Source organism: Oryctolagus cuniculus, chromosome X, assembly GCF_051225735.1.
Source record: "Oryctolagus cuniculus isolate XC-2025 breed Fujian yellow rabbit chromosome X, ASM5122573v1, whole genome shotgun sequence".
Lineage (NCBI taxonomy): Eukaryota > Metazoa > Chordata > Mammalia > Lagomorpha > Leporidae > Oryctolagus > Oryctolagus cuniculus.
The window spans coordinates 29,172,117-29,189,942 of record NC_142888.1 but is presented as its reverse complement, the minus strand read 5'-3'; the positions used below and the strand labels follow the sequence as shown (position 1 = coordinate 29,189,942).

At 44.3% G+C, this 17,826-nt stretch overlaps 1 protein-coding gene across 2 annotated transcripts in view; it reads left to right on the top strand.

Annotated features, from left to right (window-relative positions):
* The window catches only part of MAOB (monoamine oxidase B), a 116,598-nt gene extending 108,406 nt beyond the window's left edge, over nt 1-8,192 (top strand). For both annotated transcript variants that reach the window (XM_002719872.6, XM_089324086.1), the window contains exons 13-15: nt 5,245-5,356; nt 5,802-5,864; nt 7,206-8,192. In XM_002719872.6, coding sequence (XP_002719918.2) covers nt 5,245-5,356; nt 5,802-5,864; nt 7,206-7,358 — 328 coding nt within the window. In that variant the 3' untranslated portion in view covers nt 7,359-8,192. The remainder of the gene's footprint in view (nt 1-5,244; nt 5,357-5,801; nt 5,865-7,205) is intronic.
* The last annotated feature ends 9,634 nt before the right edge of the window (nt 8,193-17,826 follow it).

Genomic DNA, 17,826 nt, shown 5'->3' with positions numbered 1-17,826 from the left:
TTATTATGGGTTTGTGGGGGATCATCTGTGCTGAGTTCAGAACTCAGTGAAACTTCCTCAAATGCAGCCCTATTTAAGTGCATTATAAAAGCAAAATGAACTCTACACTTTGTGTGAAGGGACTTGGTTTCAGTCTTGATTCTACCAGTAACAAACTTGGATACCCTAGAGGGGTCATTTCTTCTCTCCGAGCCTCAGTTCCATTAGCCAGTGGATGAAGAGGCACAAGAAGACCTACAGTGGTCAATAAGCTGTATGTTAGTGAAAGTGAGAGTTATTTTTAATGTATTTTTAAAGATATAATTCACATATCACAGTTCACCCAGAGTGCACATTTCATTTGCTTTTAGCATTCACAGCATTGTGCATCTGAGTATGAGTCATTGATGTTTAGCTAAATTGCATTTGATGGTAATAACAAGGTGTAAATTAATAGTATAACAGTAATTATTATGATAGTTATGGTGATACTAAACCAAGCAATAATTTCATGCTGAGAGTTCAATATAAACAAAACAGGATATGTAAGAGCAGGCATTTGGCCTAGTGGTTACAATGCCAGTTAGGACACCCTCGTCCTACGTCAGATTGCCTGGTTTGGTGCCTGGCTCTGGCTGCTGACTCTTCAAGCTCCCTTCTGATACAGACCCTGGGAGACCACAGTGATGGCTCAAGTAGTTGGGTTCCTGCTACCCATGTAGGAGACCTGAATTGAGTTCCCGGGTCCTGGTTTCAGTGCCCCAGCTGTTACAGGCATGTGGAAAGTGAAACAGTGGGCCGGCGCTGCGGCTCACTAGGCGAATCCTCCGCCTGCAGCGCTGGCACCCCAGGGGTTCTAGTCTCGGTCGGGGCGCCAGATTCTGTCCCAGTTGCTCCTCTTCCAGTTCAGCTCTCTGCTGTGGCCTGGGAGGGCAGTGGAGGATGGCCCAAGTGCTTGGACCCCTGCACCTGCATGGGAGACCAGGAGGAAGCACCTGGCTCCTGGCTTCGGATCAGCGCAGCGCCGGCCGTAGTGGCCATTTGGGGGGTGAACCAATGGAAGGAAGACCTTTCTCTCTGTCTCTCTCACTGTCTAACTCTGCCTGTCCAAAAAAAAAAAAAAAAAAAAAAAGAGAGAGAGAGAGAGAAAGTGAAACAGTGGATAGGAGCTAGCTTTATCTGTCAAATAAATAAATACAAAATAGAATTAAAAGTAAGGAATATAGAATAGTGAGTGAAAGGCTGTTGAGAATATGCAACAAACAGAGGATGTGAGTAAATGGAAATGGCTAATCAGTCTATCCATAGAAACCAATCAAAGAAAGGTTAAAACCTGCTTCTCAGAAGGTTCATAATGACTTTAGTTAGCACTTCCCTTATCCTATTGAAGATGGAAAAATCTGATCATGAAAGAACATTCTGGGGCCAAAGGGTACCACTTGATAAAATACTTGGTCATTAGGATGAGTTTTGGATAGGCTCAGTGTAAAGTAATGTCAATTGTAATTGTTTCGTTCAGCGTTTATTGGCTAAGTGCCCACCATTTGCTAAGCACTGTGCTGAAAAATTCAATACCAAGGACACACCTCCCTGCTAGGAAGGAACTGACAGTGCTGGGGCGGGGGGGTTCATGGTGGTGATGGGTGAGAGGGCAGAATAACAAAAATGGCATCTAAAGTTCTGAGGTAAATAGAGCCACCATGGAGAAACATGGAAGGACAGATTTGCTTTACCTAGACAATTCTGCAAAGGCTTCGTAATAGACATACCACCCAAGTTTATTTTGGAATTTTGAAATCCATGCGAGGAGTCTTTAGAAAGTTCGTGGAAGTGCATATCATGAAAAAACTATGCATGGATTTAAAAAATTTTTGGACCAAAATAAACCTATCTTTGAATTCCGTTTTCCATGAACCTTTTGAAGTACCCTTGTAAGTGTTCTGTTTCCAGGTGAAAGACAGTGGACAAAGTTACTAGTATCACTTTGATAAAGAACTAAGTACAGAGCAGGCACGTAGCCTTGCCTTTAAGACACCCGTCTCCCACACTGGAGAGCCTGAGTTTGAGTCCCAGCCCCGGTTCCTGACTCCAGCTTCCCACCAGTGCAGACCCTGGGGGACAGTGGCGATGCCTGAAGTAATTGGCTTCTTGACACCCATGTGAGACACCTGGATTGTATTCCCAGCTCCTGACTCTAGCCCCAGCCCCGCCCTGGCCTTTGTAAGCATTTGGGGAGTGAACCAGAGGATGAAAGATTGATCTATCTCTCTGTCTCTAAAATTTTAAAAATTAAAAATTAAAAACAGGACTAGATACGTTTCTCAGAGAATTTTCCTTCTGGATGGTGTGAAAGCTGATTGTAGTGATTGTGCAGTAAAAGCACATGAACCAGGAGAAGTATCTGCGGAGCTCTCCTTTCTGATATATGTCCTGTATCCTTTGTAAGTATATGCTGTCTGTTCACTCACCTACGAAAGAAGGAACAGGGATTTTTCTTTTCTAACTGTTGCACTTTTATTTCAATAAAGGAAGAAGGTTTCTACATGATTAATGGAGCAAAACTGTCTCCATCTGTTTGAAATGAATGATTGTGAGCATAATTAGTTCTATCTAAGCCTTTGTTCTCTCCTCCAATATTTAACTACAGGGTTTGGCCAGGCTTCCCAGAGATCTCCAACTGGGGTTAGTTCCATATGTTTTAAAACAGTGAGCATGCAGTGAAAAGTAGCAGTATTTAATGGACATGGAGAAAGCAAACCCATCCTGAATACCTACAGGCTCTCAATAATTCCAGATCATTCCATGTATTATTGTCAGTATACTAATATTCAATATCTTGTATTTTCTCGATGGCTACAGTAAGGGCAGGTAAAAGAAAATCCACCAATTCAAGCCAGTCTCTTTGGTTTTTGGATAAGAGGCTGAGCAGTGTACAGTGTTGACGAGGATGGAGCATGGGCATTAGCTCTGGACAGCCCTTCACTGATGTAATGGAAACTGGAGACAGGATGAATAATGGCTTGTTGGTGATGCTCCCCTTATGTTGTTTTTGTGAGAGTAAAAGCACACTGCCCCTCTTCAGGCAAAGTCTGTGACACTTAGGTCCCTTTGTATCACATCTGAGCACTCTTTTTTTTTAAGATCTTATTTATTTATTTATTTGATAGGTAGAGTTACAGAGAGAGGGAGAGACTGAGAGAAAGGTCTTCCATCCGCTGGCTCACTCTACAGATGGCTGCAATGGCCAGATCTGGGCTGATCTGAAGCTAAGAACTTCTTCTGTGTCTCCCTTGCAGATGCAGGGGCCCACGCACTTGAACCCTCTTCTGCTACTTTCCCAGGCCATTAGCAGGGAGCTAGATTGGAAGAGGAGCAGCCGGGATATGAACCAGTGCTCATATGGGATGCCGGCGCTGGAGGTGGAGGCTTACCTTACTATGCCACAGTGCTGGCCCTGCACTCCTTGCTTTTAAAAGATTTATTAATATATTTATTTGAAAGGAAGAGTGGCAGAGAGAGAGAGGCAGAGACAGTGAGTGAGTGAGAGAGAGAGAGAAATATCTTCCATCCACTGGTTCACTCCATAATGGCTACAACAGCCAGGGCTGGGCCAGGACAAAGCCAGGAGCCAGGAACTCCATCCACGTCTCCCACATAGGTGACTGGGGTTCAAGTACTTGAGCCATCATTGGTTGCTTTACAGGCACATTAGCAGGAAGCTGAATCAGAAGTAGAGCATCCAGGACTCAAACTAAATACACTCTGATATGGAAGCCATCATTGCGAGCAATGGTTTAATCTGCCGTTTACCACACCACACTGACCCATAGGCATTCCCTGTTAACTAGTGATGATGATACACCAGGCAACATTTAGGATAAAAATGGAGACTTTAACATTAGGTAGATTTGGTTCAAAATCCTGGCTCTGATATTACCTAGTAATGTGGCTCTTGGTGAGTCACTGCACATTCTCTGAGCCTCAGTTTCCTCGTGGGTGAATGAGATAATGATAAAAGTAGCTATAAAGCTGGTGCCGCGGCTCACTAGGCTAATCCTCCACCTTGCCGCGCCGGCACACCGGGGTCTAGTCCCGGTCGGGGCACCAGATTCTGTCCCGGTTGCCCCTCTTCCAGGCCAGCTCTCTGCTGTGGCCAGGGAGTGCAGTGGAGGATGGCCCAAGTGCTTGGGCCCTGCACCCCATGGGAGACCAGGAGAAGCACCTGGCTCCTGCCATCGGATCAGCGCGGTGCACCGGCCCCAGCGCGCCAGCTGCGGCGGCCATTGGAGGGTGAACCAACGGCAAAGGAAGACCTTTCTCTCTGTCTCTCTCTCTCACTGTCCACTCCGCCTGTCAAAAAAAAAAAAAAAAAAGTAGCTATGTCATGGAGTTTAAAAAAAAAAAAAGATTGAAGGGCCAGCGCCGCAGCTCACTAGGCTAATCCTCCACCTGCGGCGCCGGCACACCAGGTTCTAGTCCCGGTTGGGGCGCCGGATTCTGTCCTGGTTGCCCCTCTTCCAGGCCAGCTCTCTGCTGTGGTCTGGGAAGGCAGTGGAGGGTGACCCAAGTGCTTGGGCCCTGCACCTGCATGGGAGACCAGGAGGAAGTACCTGGCTCCTGGCTTCGGATTGGCGCAGCACACCGGCTGTGGCAACCATTTGGGGGGTGAACCAACGGAAGGAAGACCTTTTTCTCTGTCTCTCTCACTGTCCACTCTGCCTGTCAAAAAACAAATTTGAAGAAAAATAGGATGGGTGTTTGGAGCAGCAGTTAGGATGCTGCTTGGAACACCCATATCTCATATTGCAGTGCCCGGATTTGAGCCTCAGCTTTGCTCTCCATTCCAGTTTCCTGCTTATGCACACTCTGGGGGAGGGACACCAGGTGATGGATCAAATATTTCAGTCCCTGACACCCATGTGGGAGACATGGATGGCCTGCCCAAGCCCCAGCTGGTGTGGGCATTTGAGGAGTGAACCAGCTGATGGAACTTTCTCTCTCTCTCTCTCTCTCTCTCTCCTCTCTCTGTATCTCTTCAAACAAATAAATAAATCTTACAAAAGGAAAAAAACCTCTTTTTTTAAAAAAAGATGTCAAGCTGACAGAACTGACTTAGTCCAAGACTCATTTTATGCATGATAAAGGTTGTGTCCCGAGAAGGTGATATTTAGAATCTGAGCAAACCAGGCAGCCTTGGCCCTTGTGGGAAAGCTCTTCTCTGGCTTGCTGAGACTAACCATTTTAACCTCTTGCTGTTGTTCCAAGGGTTCTACGCCAGGCAGTTGGCAGGATTTACTTTGCAGGCACGGAGACTGCCACACACTGGAGCGGCTACATGGAGGGGGCTGTGGAGGCTGGAGAGAGAGCTGCCCGAGAGGTAGGACCCAGGGTCACGGACAGGGAGTAAACCCATGGGCTTGCCAAGCTGATCAAAGCTGTCTGAGAGCCTGGAGGTCAACTCCTCAGTAACCCCCATCTGAGGATACCTGAAGCCCCCATTTTTCTTTCCCAGCAGTTCCAGATGGAGCAAACAACTTAACCAAAAAGTAATAGCAAAAAATATCTCACATATGAAGGTAAAAAGAGCCCATGGGGTAGAAGATCACCATGGCTCCGACTGAGCAATAACTAAATCCAGCATTACAGAACCAAACTTGTTTCTGTGATCGTTCATGAAAATCCCTCAGCTCTCATCCCTGTTAAGGCACCTTCCTAACTTACCAAACTTACTCGCTGTGAGCCTCTGATATCATACTTCAAGAGCAGTGTAGGAGAAAGTTGGGATCACTTTTGCTGTTCGCCAAGCTGCTCCTTCTTTTCAGATCCTGCATGCCATTGGGAAGATTCCAGAGGATGAAATCTGGCAGTCGGAACCAGAATCTGTGGTAAGCTATATTTTATTTCAAGGGTTTAGAGCCTTTTCCTCTACAAACAATGACTTGCAAGAACACATTTGTATCTATTAATTCAGTGAATGTTTAAAATAGGTATCAGGGGTTAGGGCAGAGGTGAGGAATTTAGAAGAACTTTGATAAATTTGTAGCTGCTATGTTCATTGCAGATTATTAGGAATGAAATAAAGAGTTTTTAAAATGGAGACATTTCTCAATTCTACATGTATGAAGGACTCAATAAATGTCTGTTAAATAAATATCTAACCTAGTGATTTTCAACAAGAGGTGGGAAAAAAAGAAGTAGGTTTAGCATCCCATGTCCAGGGGTAAAGGGCTGGAAGGAATCGGAGCATATTTAGATTAATAACTCATTTTCAATGTACTGATAAGTTTTGTAGTAAGACCTCAGGAAGCGTTCCTGGCTAGAAGAAAGGCCACACAGAGGATGGAGTGGAAACACATTATACAGAGTAGGTTAAGCCGCTGCCTGTGATGCTGGCATCCCATATAAGCTCCAGTTTGAGTCCCAGCTGCTCCTCTTCCAATCCAGCTCCCTGCTTATGTACCCGGGAAAGCAACAGAGGTTGGCCTAAGTGCTTGGGTCTCTGCCACCCATGTGGAAGAACCCAGAAGGAGCTTCTGGCTCCTGGCTTCAGCCTGGCCCAGCCGCAGCCCTTGTGGCCATTTGGGGAATGAACCAGCATATGGAAGATCTCCCCCTGCCTTCCTGCCCTCTCTCTGAAACTCTGCCTTTCAAATAAACATATAAATCTTTTAAATAAAACAAGCATATTGTAGAGGACAAGGGATAAAAAAGGCCAAAGTCATTCCTCTGTCCTTTTAAGTGTGAAGTCAGAGAGAATAGAGCTGCCACTCCAAAGTCATCCTCTTAGTGTCTCTGCCAGAGAGGGGGTTGTGGGATGCAGGGGAGACTATTGATCCACTCACTCAATAAATATTTATGGCATGTGTGTTGTGTGCATGGGTCATTGGAGTAAGGACACAGCAGTGCTTTTGTGGAGCTTGACATCTGCTGGGGACTACAGATGATAACCAAAAAGTACAAGTGTATTGAAGAAGCCATGCTGAGAGAAAATGTAAAAGGAGGGCCATCCTAGGCTGGAGGCTCAGGGAAGGCTCTCTGAGGAGGGGAGTTAAATATAGGGCCCAGTGGGGAAGAGGGAGTGAGCAATATGTGTGGAGGGAATGTTATGTTTGATGTCTTAGAGGTTGGCAAGAGGGAATCATGTTCAGAGAATTGGAGGGAATACAGACTTTTCTGGAATGCAGTGTGCAAGCTCTGTACTAACACCCAGTGTTCTCTGAACCCAGGATGTTCCTGCTCGGCCCATCACAACCACCTTCCTGGAGAGGAACTTGCCCTCTGTGCCTGGTCTGCTGAGACTGATTGGATTGACCACCATGTTTTCGGCTGTGGCTCTTGGCTTCCTGGCCTACAAAAGGGGGTTACTTGTACGGGTCTGAAGAGAGGGCGTCTGGAGCCACACCCTCTTCTTAATTCTATTTAGGTTGTGGGTTTGAGGAAGGGGCTACAATGAAGTTCCACAAAGATATAAAGAATACAGAGCATGGTTAGGAGCATAAAGATAAATCAGACTGTGACCACAGGCAACACAGTATCTCTATCTCATTTTGGCCCCTAGTTAGTGTTCCTTACTTGGCTTGGCATGCTGTCTCATCCATTTTCGAGATTACTGCCCTTGGATTCTTTAGAATAGTTAAATAGCCTTGTTTAAGGTCCTGGCTGTCCCACCACACACCTTGCCCATGTACAAGTTTTTTCTCACCTTTGTGGCTTTGTGCTTAACCTTTATTCCTGTGATGCCCTTATTTTTCCAAGCTCTCTACATCTGTCTTCAGAATCCTATACTGTTATAGCTGGAGGATCTTAGAGACCATCTAATCCTCACTTTCTATTTTAGAGTCTAACAAATTGGAGCTGACAGAGGTGGAACTTAACTACCCAGTAAGCCGCTGGTTTTTGGGGGCCTACAACACAGGTGCAGCACTTTTCCCACCTCCCAGGATGTATTCCCTAACCGCTCTCTTCGACTCTCTGCTATCATCGCAAATGGTGGCCCCTTGCTTGGGTTTCCTCTGAACTAAATGGTCTTGTGCTGCTCAAATGCTACTCAGTATATATATCCATTAAGTCTTACTGTCTTTTGCAATGTGCCTCCAGATGCGTTTAGTTGCTTTAAGAGTAGGAATCTTGTCTTTCTTTTCTATCCTCCATTATGTCTCGACACAAAGGTCAATGCACATTTGGGTAATTAAAAATAAAATTGATTGACCAGATGTCTGCTGTCTTTTCTTTTGGGGTAATGACTTCCAAGGTTTTGACAGACCAAATCAAGATCCTGTATTAGGCATATAATTGTGGCTTTAAAGTATTTAGTCAAAATTTTCTTGAAGACTGGATGATGCATGTGTTTTGATTTCGTGATCCATCATAGATGACATACATGTGAGCACTTGGTAAATGATTTATAATGATATGGGAAGGGTGGTAAGTGGCACAGCTCTTTGCTTTCATTCTCTCAAACCTGTCAAGGTAATTGACATATTAATAAGCAAGATGCTAAAACTATTAAAATAACTATAATATTTCAGTTGACCTTTTTATATTCCTTATCCAGTGCAAAGCTTTTTACTATGTACACTCATTAATTTAAAACCACAGTTTTATGGTCCATTAAATCCTATTTGATCTACTTTTTAAATCAGATCATTATTTCAGAGCATTCATACCTCTCAACTTCCAAGGTCAGATTTTATCAAGATATATTTTAAATCCATGAATGACTATTCTCACACCCTCCCTTAGAAAATGAAGCTGATTATTCTCAGTATAAGTGAAATTTAAGAAACCCTCTGGGATCAATAAATCGTAACATAGTGTTTCTGATTTTATGATGACATTTACATGCATGAATTCATAGGAACTTCACAGATTAAATGAGAAAATTAGAGAACCCAGTAAGACTTATTTTTTGTAACCATTTTGTTTCTTAAATTTGTTAAAAATCCAACATACCTGGCATAAGGGTATCTGCTTAGGCATGCTCCCCCCAAAAACTGTCCCTAAAATGTTGTGACATTACTGACTCCAGAACATACATTAATAAAGAGTCAAATAAGGAATTTCCCTCTAGGCATGGGTGCTGTGGCACAGTGAGTTAAGCTACTGCTTGGGATGTCCACATCTGATATCAAGAGTGCCTGGTTTGAGTCTCAGCTGCTCTGGCATCCGATCCAGCTTTCTGCTAATGATCCTAGGAGGCAGTGGATGATGGCCCAAGATAGAAGTGGGATTGGTGGTGGAAGACCCAAATGGAGTTGCTGCATCTTGGCTTTGGCCAGGCCCAGCCCAGGCTGTTGCTCGCATTTGGAGAATGAACCAGCAGATGAAAGATCTCTTCTTCTGCCTCTCTCTGTCACTCTACCTTTCATATGAATCAATAAATCTTTTTCAAAAAGAAAAACTATGCCCAACACATAATGTTCCAGAATCCATGGCTGACAAACTAAGCAGAATGAAAAGTTAACCAACTAGCCCTGAAAGATGTCACCACCTCCCCTAAAGCTGGCTCTCACTGCAAGAGGAGAGATTGAGCTCTAACTCAAGCTTAGACCAGATTCTGGTTTGTGACTTAGCAGAAGCCACATGACTGGGGTGAGTTTAGCCTAGTGGTTAAGACTGGTTAATGCACCAGCATCCCGCATCAGAGTGCCTGAGTTCAATTCCTGGCTCCAGCTCCTTATTCCAGCTTCCTGCTAATGCAGACCCTGGGAGGCAGTGGTGATGGCTCACCTAGTTGGGTTCCTGCCACCCACATGGGAAATCTGGATTGAGATCCCAGCTCCCAGCTTCTGCTGAGCACAGCCCCAGCTATTGCAGGCATTCGAAGAGTGAGCCATCAGATGGGAGGTCTATCTTTCTGTCTCTCTATCAAATAAATACATTAAGTATTTAAAAGGCAAAAGGAGCCATAGGATTGTCTCCAACTTAAGAATTACTGCTAGAGTCATAGACCTACTCGAGTTTCCAAACACAACAAAGGGAGAAACCTCCTCACTGAGCAGGTTGAGATGAACAGTGGGGGACAAAAAAAGCGAACTTGCAGTTTTTTATATCCTATTCAACACTCTGGCATTATTATCATTTATTCTTGAGAGCAGACACTGTTTCTATGTTTCCATCCTCCATAACTCTTGTACCTATGCCATCACAGTCTCTCAAAATACATACATAGATGAATAAATGGACTCCTGAAATTTTCATTTTAATTCTAGATTAATAATTGTTATACCTATTTGGTAAACAGAATGCTGTGCTTACGGTCAGCATTGTGATATGGTGGATTAAGCAGCCACTTGTGATGCTGGTGTCCAATGAGTGCCAGTTCGATTACCCAGCTGTTCCACTTCCAATACAGCTCCCTGCTAATGTGCCTGGGAAAGCAGCAGAAGATGGCCCACGTTCTTGGGCCCCTGCCATCCACATGGGAGACCCAGATAGAGTTTCTAGGCTTCTGGATTTGGCCTGGTCTAGTTGGCCGTTGTGGCCATTTGGGGGATGAATCAGCAGATAGATGGATTCTCTCTCTCTCTGTCTATGTCTCTCATTCTGCCTTTCAAATAAATAATTTTTAAAAAGACAATGTTATGCTGTCTTGTAGAGAACCAATTTTCATTTTTCCTCATACTCATTTTTCTAAATGTTTATTCTTATTTATCTGAGAGAGAGAGAGAGGTATTCCATCTGCTGATTCATTCCCCAAATACCCGCAGCAGCTGGGGCTGGGCCAGGCCTAAGCAAGGAGGCCAGAACTCAATCTGGGTCTCCCATGTAGGTGGTAGGGACTCTAGTACTTGAACCATCACCTGCTGCCTCCCAGGGTGTACATTAGTAGGAAGCTGGATTGGAAGCAGAGGTAGGCCTCAGTTCCAGGCACTCTGATATGTGATGCTGGCATTTCAAGTGGCAGCTTAACTCACTGTGCCACAATGCTGGCCCCCTGATATTCATGTTTAAAATGGCAGTTGTCTTTTTGATATGTTTGAGGTAGCAGTAATAACTAACTGGTTTCATTCTTGAGTAGATTGACAGGTCTAAAGCTATAATTCTCAATTGAGGGTTCACATAAGAATGACTGGGGTGGTTTGGAAAGACCCTTGTGCCTAAACATACAGGGAGTTCAATACAGCAGCAGTTTAATATAGGAGGCAAGCATCTTCACAGACTTTTTCTGTGAAGGTCTTAACCAAGGGCTAAAATGTCACTGGTTCAGAGATATAGGAAGGCTTGGAGATGTGACATTAGCCTTTCTCACAGAACTGCTGCCTGTCTTCATCCTCTTTTTCACTGCCCAGCTGCATCAGGGTGAAAAGAAAGGCTTATAAAATACTTAGAATGAAAGGAAACAGAGTTGCTCTCTGAAAGTTAAGCATTAATTCAACAAGTTAAAGGGCAGTGTGTATTTCCCGGATCATAGCTAAAAGCTGACCTCTCTCTTTTTTTTTTTTTTTTTTTTTTTTTTTTTTTTTTTTTGACAGGCAGAGTTAGACACAGAGAGAGAGACAGAGAGAAAAGTCTTCCTTCCGTTGGTTCACCCCCAAAATGGCCGCCACAGCTGGCGCACTGCACCGTTCTGAAGCCAGGAGCCAGGTGCTTCCTCCTGGTCTCCCATGCGGGTGCAGGGCTCAAGCACTTGGGCCATCCTCCACTGCCTTCCCCAGCCTCAGCAGAGAGCTGGACTGGAATAGGAGCAACCGGGACGGAATCCGGCGCCCTAACCAGGGCTAGAACCCGGGGTGCTGGCACCACAGGTGGAGGATTAGCCAAGTGAGTTGCAGCACCAGCCTTTTTACAAGATTTATTTATTTACTTGAGAGGTAGAGTTACAGACAGAGGGAAAGACAGAGAAAGGTCTTCCATCCACTGGTTCACTCCCCAAATGGCTACAATGGCTGGAGCTGGGCCAAACTGAAGCCAGGAGCCAAGAGCCTCTTCCCCATCTCCCATGTGGGTGCAGGGGCCCAAGCACTTGGGCCATCTTCTGCTGTTTTCCCAGGCCATAGCAGAGAGCTGGATTGGAAGTGGAACAGCCAGGATACAAATCGCTGTCCCTGTGGGATGCCAGCACTGCAGGTGGAGGCTTAGCACACTACGCCATAGCACTGACCCCCAGGAAGATGATCTTCATGGGAAGATGGGTTTGTCTTGAGCTGTTTTCCTCCCTTAAAAGCAGTGCCTCACACAAGGACTTCTATGCAGATCACCCTAGGAAGCGGTCCCAAAGAGTGGGAGATTTACTGGAAAACAGTGAAATAGGGAAGGAAAGAGCTGATCCAAGGGTATGTTATTGAATTGACACTGCTGTGGGCTAATACAGCTCGGTCCTGCTGGGAACTTTTTGAGGAGCCATGTAGATTGCACCTGATAACAGATTGCCTGTGGAACCAAAGAAGGGAGTGTATATCCCCTGTTGGCCAAAGTGTTCCCTGGATTGTTCACTCCCTTGAACTTCTAGGTTTGTTCATGCATCCAGATGTCCACTGAGGAAGACACTGATGTCAACTGGCACATCTGGTTGCTGCAGAAGTGTTTGAAGTGAAAAGATGGGCTGAGAGGGTGCAGTAATGTCCAAGGGTTGTCATATATAGGGGCCAATACACAACTAAAAGGAGTTCTGTTGAGAGAAAGACAGTTTGGAGTTTTGCTTTGCTCCTCTCTTTTCTTCCCCTCTGGTTCCATACCCTCCTCTCATCTCCTCCCACACAACTGGAGTGAATCCCTACAGGTAAGGTCTATTGCTGGAAAGGTGTTAGGCACTAAGTGCTTGCCATGTCTGTGGGTCCCCCTTTTGGAAAAAGTGGTCAGAAGTAGATTTTTGCAGAAAAGTCATCTGGTTTTTTGATTGTACTACCCTGGCCACAGCCAATTGGATGAGAGTTGATGTCCAAGTCAAAGCACTGTATGGGTGGCCCAGTGGTCCCTGAGTTGTCCTGGCTCAAAGCCTTTCTGTGACAATTGTGAAGAGAGTAAACACAAGGAGAGAATAGGTTAGTCATAAGCGTGGGTGAATAATGTCCTAATCTGAGGAGGTGACAGTAGAGTAACTGCTGTGTCAGTTGACTACTGAGGCATCTCAGCAACAATGGACAATGCTCCAGGACATCTTGTGACTTGACTGAGACTTCCTCACTGCCCCTGTTATTTTTTTTTAATGGAAGCAGAGTGTACCTAACCAACAGAGGCATCTTTCTTCTGCCAGCATTCATCTGCCTGCCTATCTGCTTCTCGCCAAACGTTATGCTTGTCCCTAATCACCTAGTTCTCTGCCACTGCATACCATTAGGGTCTTCTCTCCTGGCCAGTCTGTTAGGATTCCCTTACTTTCTTCTTAGCCTTGGCTCCAAACTGAGGAAGGCAGGTCCTATATGAAAGCAAGGATAGTTTTCTCACTCAGTCTTCACTTCAATAACGGAGTAAACACTAGAGAGACATAGAATGACCTAGGGTGTTCTGGACTCCAGAGGAATGTGTAGTTGACTTGCTGAAATATGTTGGTGGATTTCTATTGTTATTCATTTGCTTACTGTTAATTTTTTTCTGAAGTACAGAGGAAGACCCAGAGTTGAAAATTCTCCTGGCAAGTGATCCTGATGACACTTCAGCCTGTGGACACTGAAACCAAGCTCCTCTATTGTAAATAATGGACTTACTAAGATCCTGCACTTACCCTGGGCTGATACTTTCTGATATAATTGCTCTTGTCATGTCTGCTGAGACAACATGATAAGTCACTGTCGAGTCATATTCCCTCACTGCAGTGGAATAACATTTCAACCTATGGCTGCCTGAAAACATTGACCTCTTCTTTCACCTTTCTTTACATCTCCAATTCCCAGTCATTTTCTTCCTTAAGCATTCTGGTACAGTTTTTCTCCCATTGAAACTCCATTTCCTTGCAAAGCAAAATGCTAAGGGCACTGAGCTTTTGCTCTTGAGTTGACATATCTCACTGTCACCTTTAGGCCATTTCATTGCATTATAGTTTCTTTCTCCTAACCTGCTGTCAAAACCTTTTCAATAACAAAACCTTCCCTGGGTTATAGTAAATCAAGGAGAAAGTCCTGGAGTTGTGTGGAGGCAGTGGAAAGATAACCACCAGCTGTTTCAGAAGAGAGCGAAGGCTGGCTTGGGCCATAAGTCATTCATCCTCACAACCCGTCCCTGTTCTCTGGCCTTGTGTTGTTCTTTACCTGATCTCTTCTACCTCCTATGCTGCCAAATATTCAGATCCTTAGCCCACTGGACAAGGCTGACTTTGGGTGAATATAATTCCTTCTTGAGCCCAAGGCTTAGTGGGGGCTATTGCCCCTTTGGTCTATGTATCCTGATAGTTTGGAAGTACTTCAAAGGCAGAAGTGTCTTCAAAATAACATGTTCTGAATGTTGCTTGTTAAATAATTAAGCCAGCACAGAAGTTTTATGCCCTTGAGTAATATAAAAGCCTCCTTACCAACTCCCTAATGCCCTCTAAGTATTGTGAGCCCATGTCCTTTTAAGGAACCCAATGCCACAGGTACTGCTTAAGCAAAGGAAACACAAGTGATGAAACCTGCAATAAAAAGGATTACTATTGAAACTGGGTTCACAGAGAGGGATCTTAGTATTACAGTCCATTCCCATTGGCAACAAAATGGCAAAACGCTGGGTATTAGGCCTAAGCAATATTCATCCCTTCAGCTCCTTCCTGATTGAATCGTGACTTTGTTCAGCTATTTACTCACTGCTATGATTCAAGGAAGCTACACTGGCCACCTCCTCAGTCCCATAACATGGAGGCAGTTGTGGTAGGCCTGTTTCCTTTGTCAATGATTGATTTAAGTCTGGATGTGTTATTCAATTCTAATCAGTGACCACAGGGAAGTGTTCTTTGGCTGGAACTCTTAGTGAAGGACTCTTCTCTTCTAAGCCACACACACCCATGAAAATTAAAAGTCCATTCCACCCTTCCTCTGCACATTGCAAGTGTCTGGCAGTGACCCTTGTAATTGCTATAGCCAGCTAACTTTTAGGTTCAGGATGTATCCCTTACATATCTTTTCCTGGCCAAAGTCAAAAAAGTAAAAATGGAAACCAAAGTACAGTCTGAATATACTTTGCTTCCAGCCTACCCTGCCCCAGGAAGTATGATCACATGAGAAATAAATTCAAAGATTTTGAATACAGGTTTTCAGTCAAAATAGCACATGACAAAATTTTAAGACTGGGAGCTAGCGTGGTGGCACAGCAGGTTAAGATGCTACCTCTGACACTGGCATCCCATGGTGGGGAGACAATTCAAGTCCCAGCTGCTCCACTTCCAATCCAGCTCCCTGCTAATGCATTTGGGAAAGCAGCAGAAGATGGCCCAAGTGCTTGAGATCCTGCCATCCACATGGATGGAGTTCCTGGCTCCTGGCTTCATCCAGGCCCAGCCCCAGCCATTGTGGCCATTTGGGGAGTGAACCAGTAGGTGCAAGATCTGTTTCCCTCTCTCTGCTGCTCTTTCAAAGAACAAATAAATAAATATTTTTAAAAATTTAAGAGCTTATAAGACTGTCCTTTGATAATCATTTTATTAATTACACAGTTATAACAGCTCCATTTCTTTAAATATGCTATTTAAAAGATAATATGCATCATTTACCTTTATAAGAACATCACTGCTATCACCTCCATTTTACAGAGGAGAAGTCTGAGTCTGAGAGATATTATAAGACAGAGGTCTTGGGGCCAGCACTGTGGTGGAGCAGGTAAAGCCGCCACCACGTATGATGTTGACATCCTATATGGGTGCTGGTTCAAGTCCTGGCTGCTCCACTTCCAATCCAGCTCCCTGCTAATGCCCCTGGGAAAGCAGCGGAGCATGGCCCAGGTGCTTGAGCCCCTGCACCCACACAGGAGAGAGACCCAGATAAAGCTTCTGGCTCCTGGCTTTAGCCTGGCCTAGCCCTAGGCCATTGTGGTGATTTGAAAAGTGAACCAGCAGATGGAAGATTCTCTCTCTCTCCCTCCCTCCCTCTCTCTCTTTCAGTCTCTCCTTCTCTCTCTGTAACTTTGCCACTCAAATAAATGAATCTTTTAAAAAAGACAAAGGTATTATAACCAGTAGTCAGTAGAGATACAACTCAAATCCAGATGGGAGTTGCTGTAAACCTGTGAATATTCTCCTCAGTGTCTACTCCCTGGTCTAGCCTTTTTTTTTTTAACTTTTATTTAATGAATATAAATTTCCAAAGTACGGCTTATGGATTACAATGGCTTCCCCCCCATAACGTCCCTCCCACCCGCAACCCTCCCCTTTCCCACTCCCTCTCCCCTTCCATTCACATGAGGATTCATTTTCGATTATCTTAATATACAGAAGATCAGTTTAGCATACATTAAGTAAGGATTTCAACAGTTTGCTCCCACACAGACACATAAAGTGAAAAATAATAGATGATTTTTTAAATGATGATGAAATCAGATCAGACCTATTGTCATGTTTAATCCCAGTGAGAGTCAAGTTGTACTCCCTGGTCTAGCCTTTTAAAATCACTGAACCAGAATGCATAGGATCTGATCTTTCTGGATTACTGATAGCTCCAAGGCTTAGCTATTTTATTTCTAATATTTTATTGTTCTTATCATTCAATCTAACCACTGCATCTTCTGGATGTGGTCTTTCCCCTACTCTATTATATGGATTAAAGAATGATAGCCATGTGACAATATCTTACCAAATGTCTGTTGAATACCCTCAATTCCAGTTATTTTTCTAGGTGATGAGAATATACTTGTGAACAAAAACTGGGAAACTCTCTTCCTTTGTGGAACTTACATTCTAATGGGTAGGCAACACATAAATACATGGTGTAATATACACTGTCAAGTGGAAAAAAAGTCTATCAAGAAAAAAGGAAGAAAGGCAAAGGCATAGAGAGCTATACGGTAGTCATGTGAGGCCTTAGTGAAAAAGTGATTTTTACTTCATAGAGACCCAAATGAAGTAAGGAATGAACTGTGGTGCTGTTCAAGGTAAAGGCATTCCAGACAGAAGAAACATCAAGTGGAAGGACTGAAAGTGACAGTATAATTGGGGCACTAAAGAAATAGTAGTCAGATCATGTGGCAGGAGCAACAGTATCAAAATTAATGGCAGAAAATGAGGTTGGAGAGTTAGACAGAAGCCAGATCATCTGGGAAGTCCTAGGCCACAGCAAAGACTCTGGTTATTATACTGAGTATGCAGACAATTCATTTGAGGGTTTCTAATAGATGAGTAGAGAGTCTGGCAAATGTTTGCAAGAGTTAGTCTATAGTGGAAACTACTGTGTTGTGTAGATGTTCCCCACCACCACCACTTTAGAATTGAAACACTGATTCTTCCAGTTTCTGGAGTTTGGGAGGCTAATGACTCATGCTTATAATCCCTTTCTTTGAGATGAAAAAAGCTCCCTGGCCCAAAGATGTGACCCTTCCTAGGAGGAGCTCCCAAACAATGACTGGGCAATGAAGGAATACAAAGAACAATCCTAGATCCAGTTGAAGCCTGTAGTGAAATCGCTTCTGTGTTAAACTTCACCCTCTGCTCAGTTTTGTTTCCCTCACTCTTCCACTGGTATTGATACTAAGGCACCCTCCTATCAACTTCCTGTATGCAGTCTCCACCTTCCTGGGGTACACTTTGTGATGTGGAGCTCAGATTGCTCTATAGTAAGAATGGAATCAGGAGACTAATTAGGAGGCCAGGGAAGTTAGTTGTCCAGGACAGAGACTCCAGTGGCTTGGTCTAGTGTAATAAATGAGATCTTTTAGATATCCATGGGCATCCAAGTGGAGATGTCAGGTAGACTGTTGACTATAAGTGTTGAAGTTCAGGGGAAGGATGGG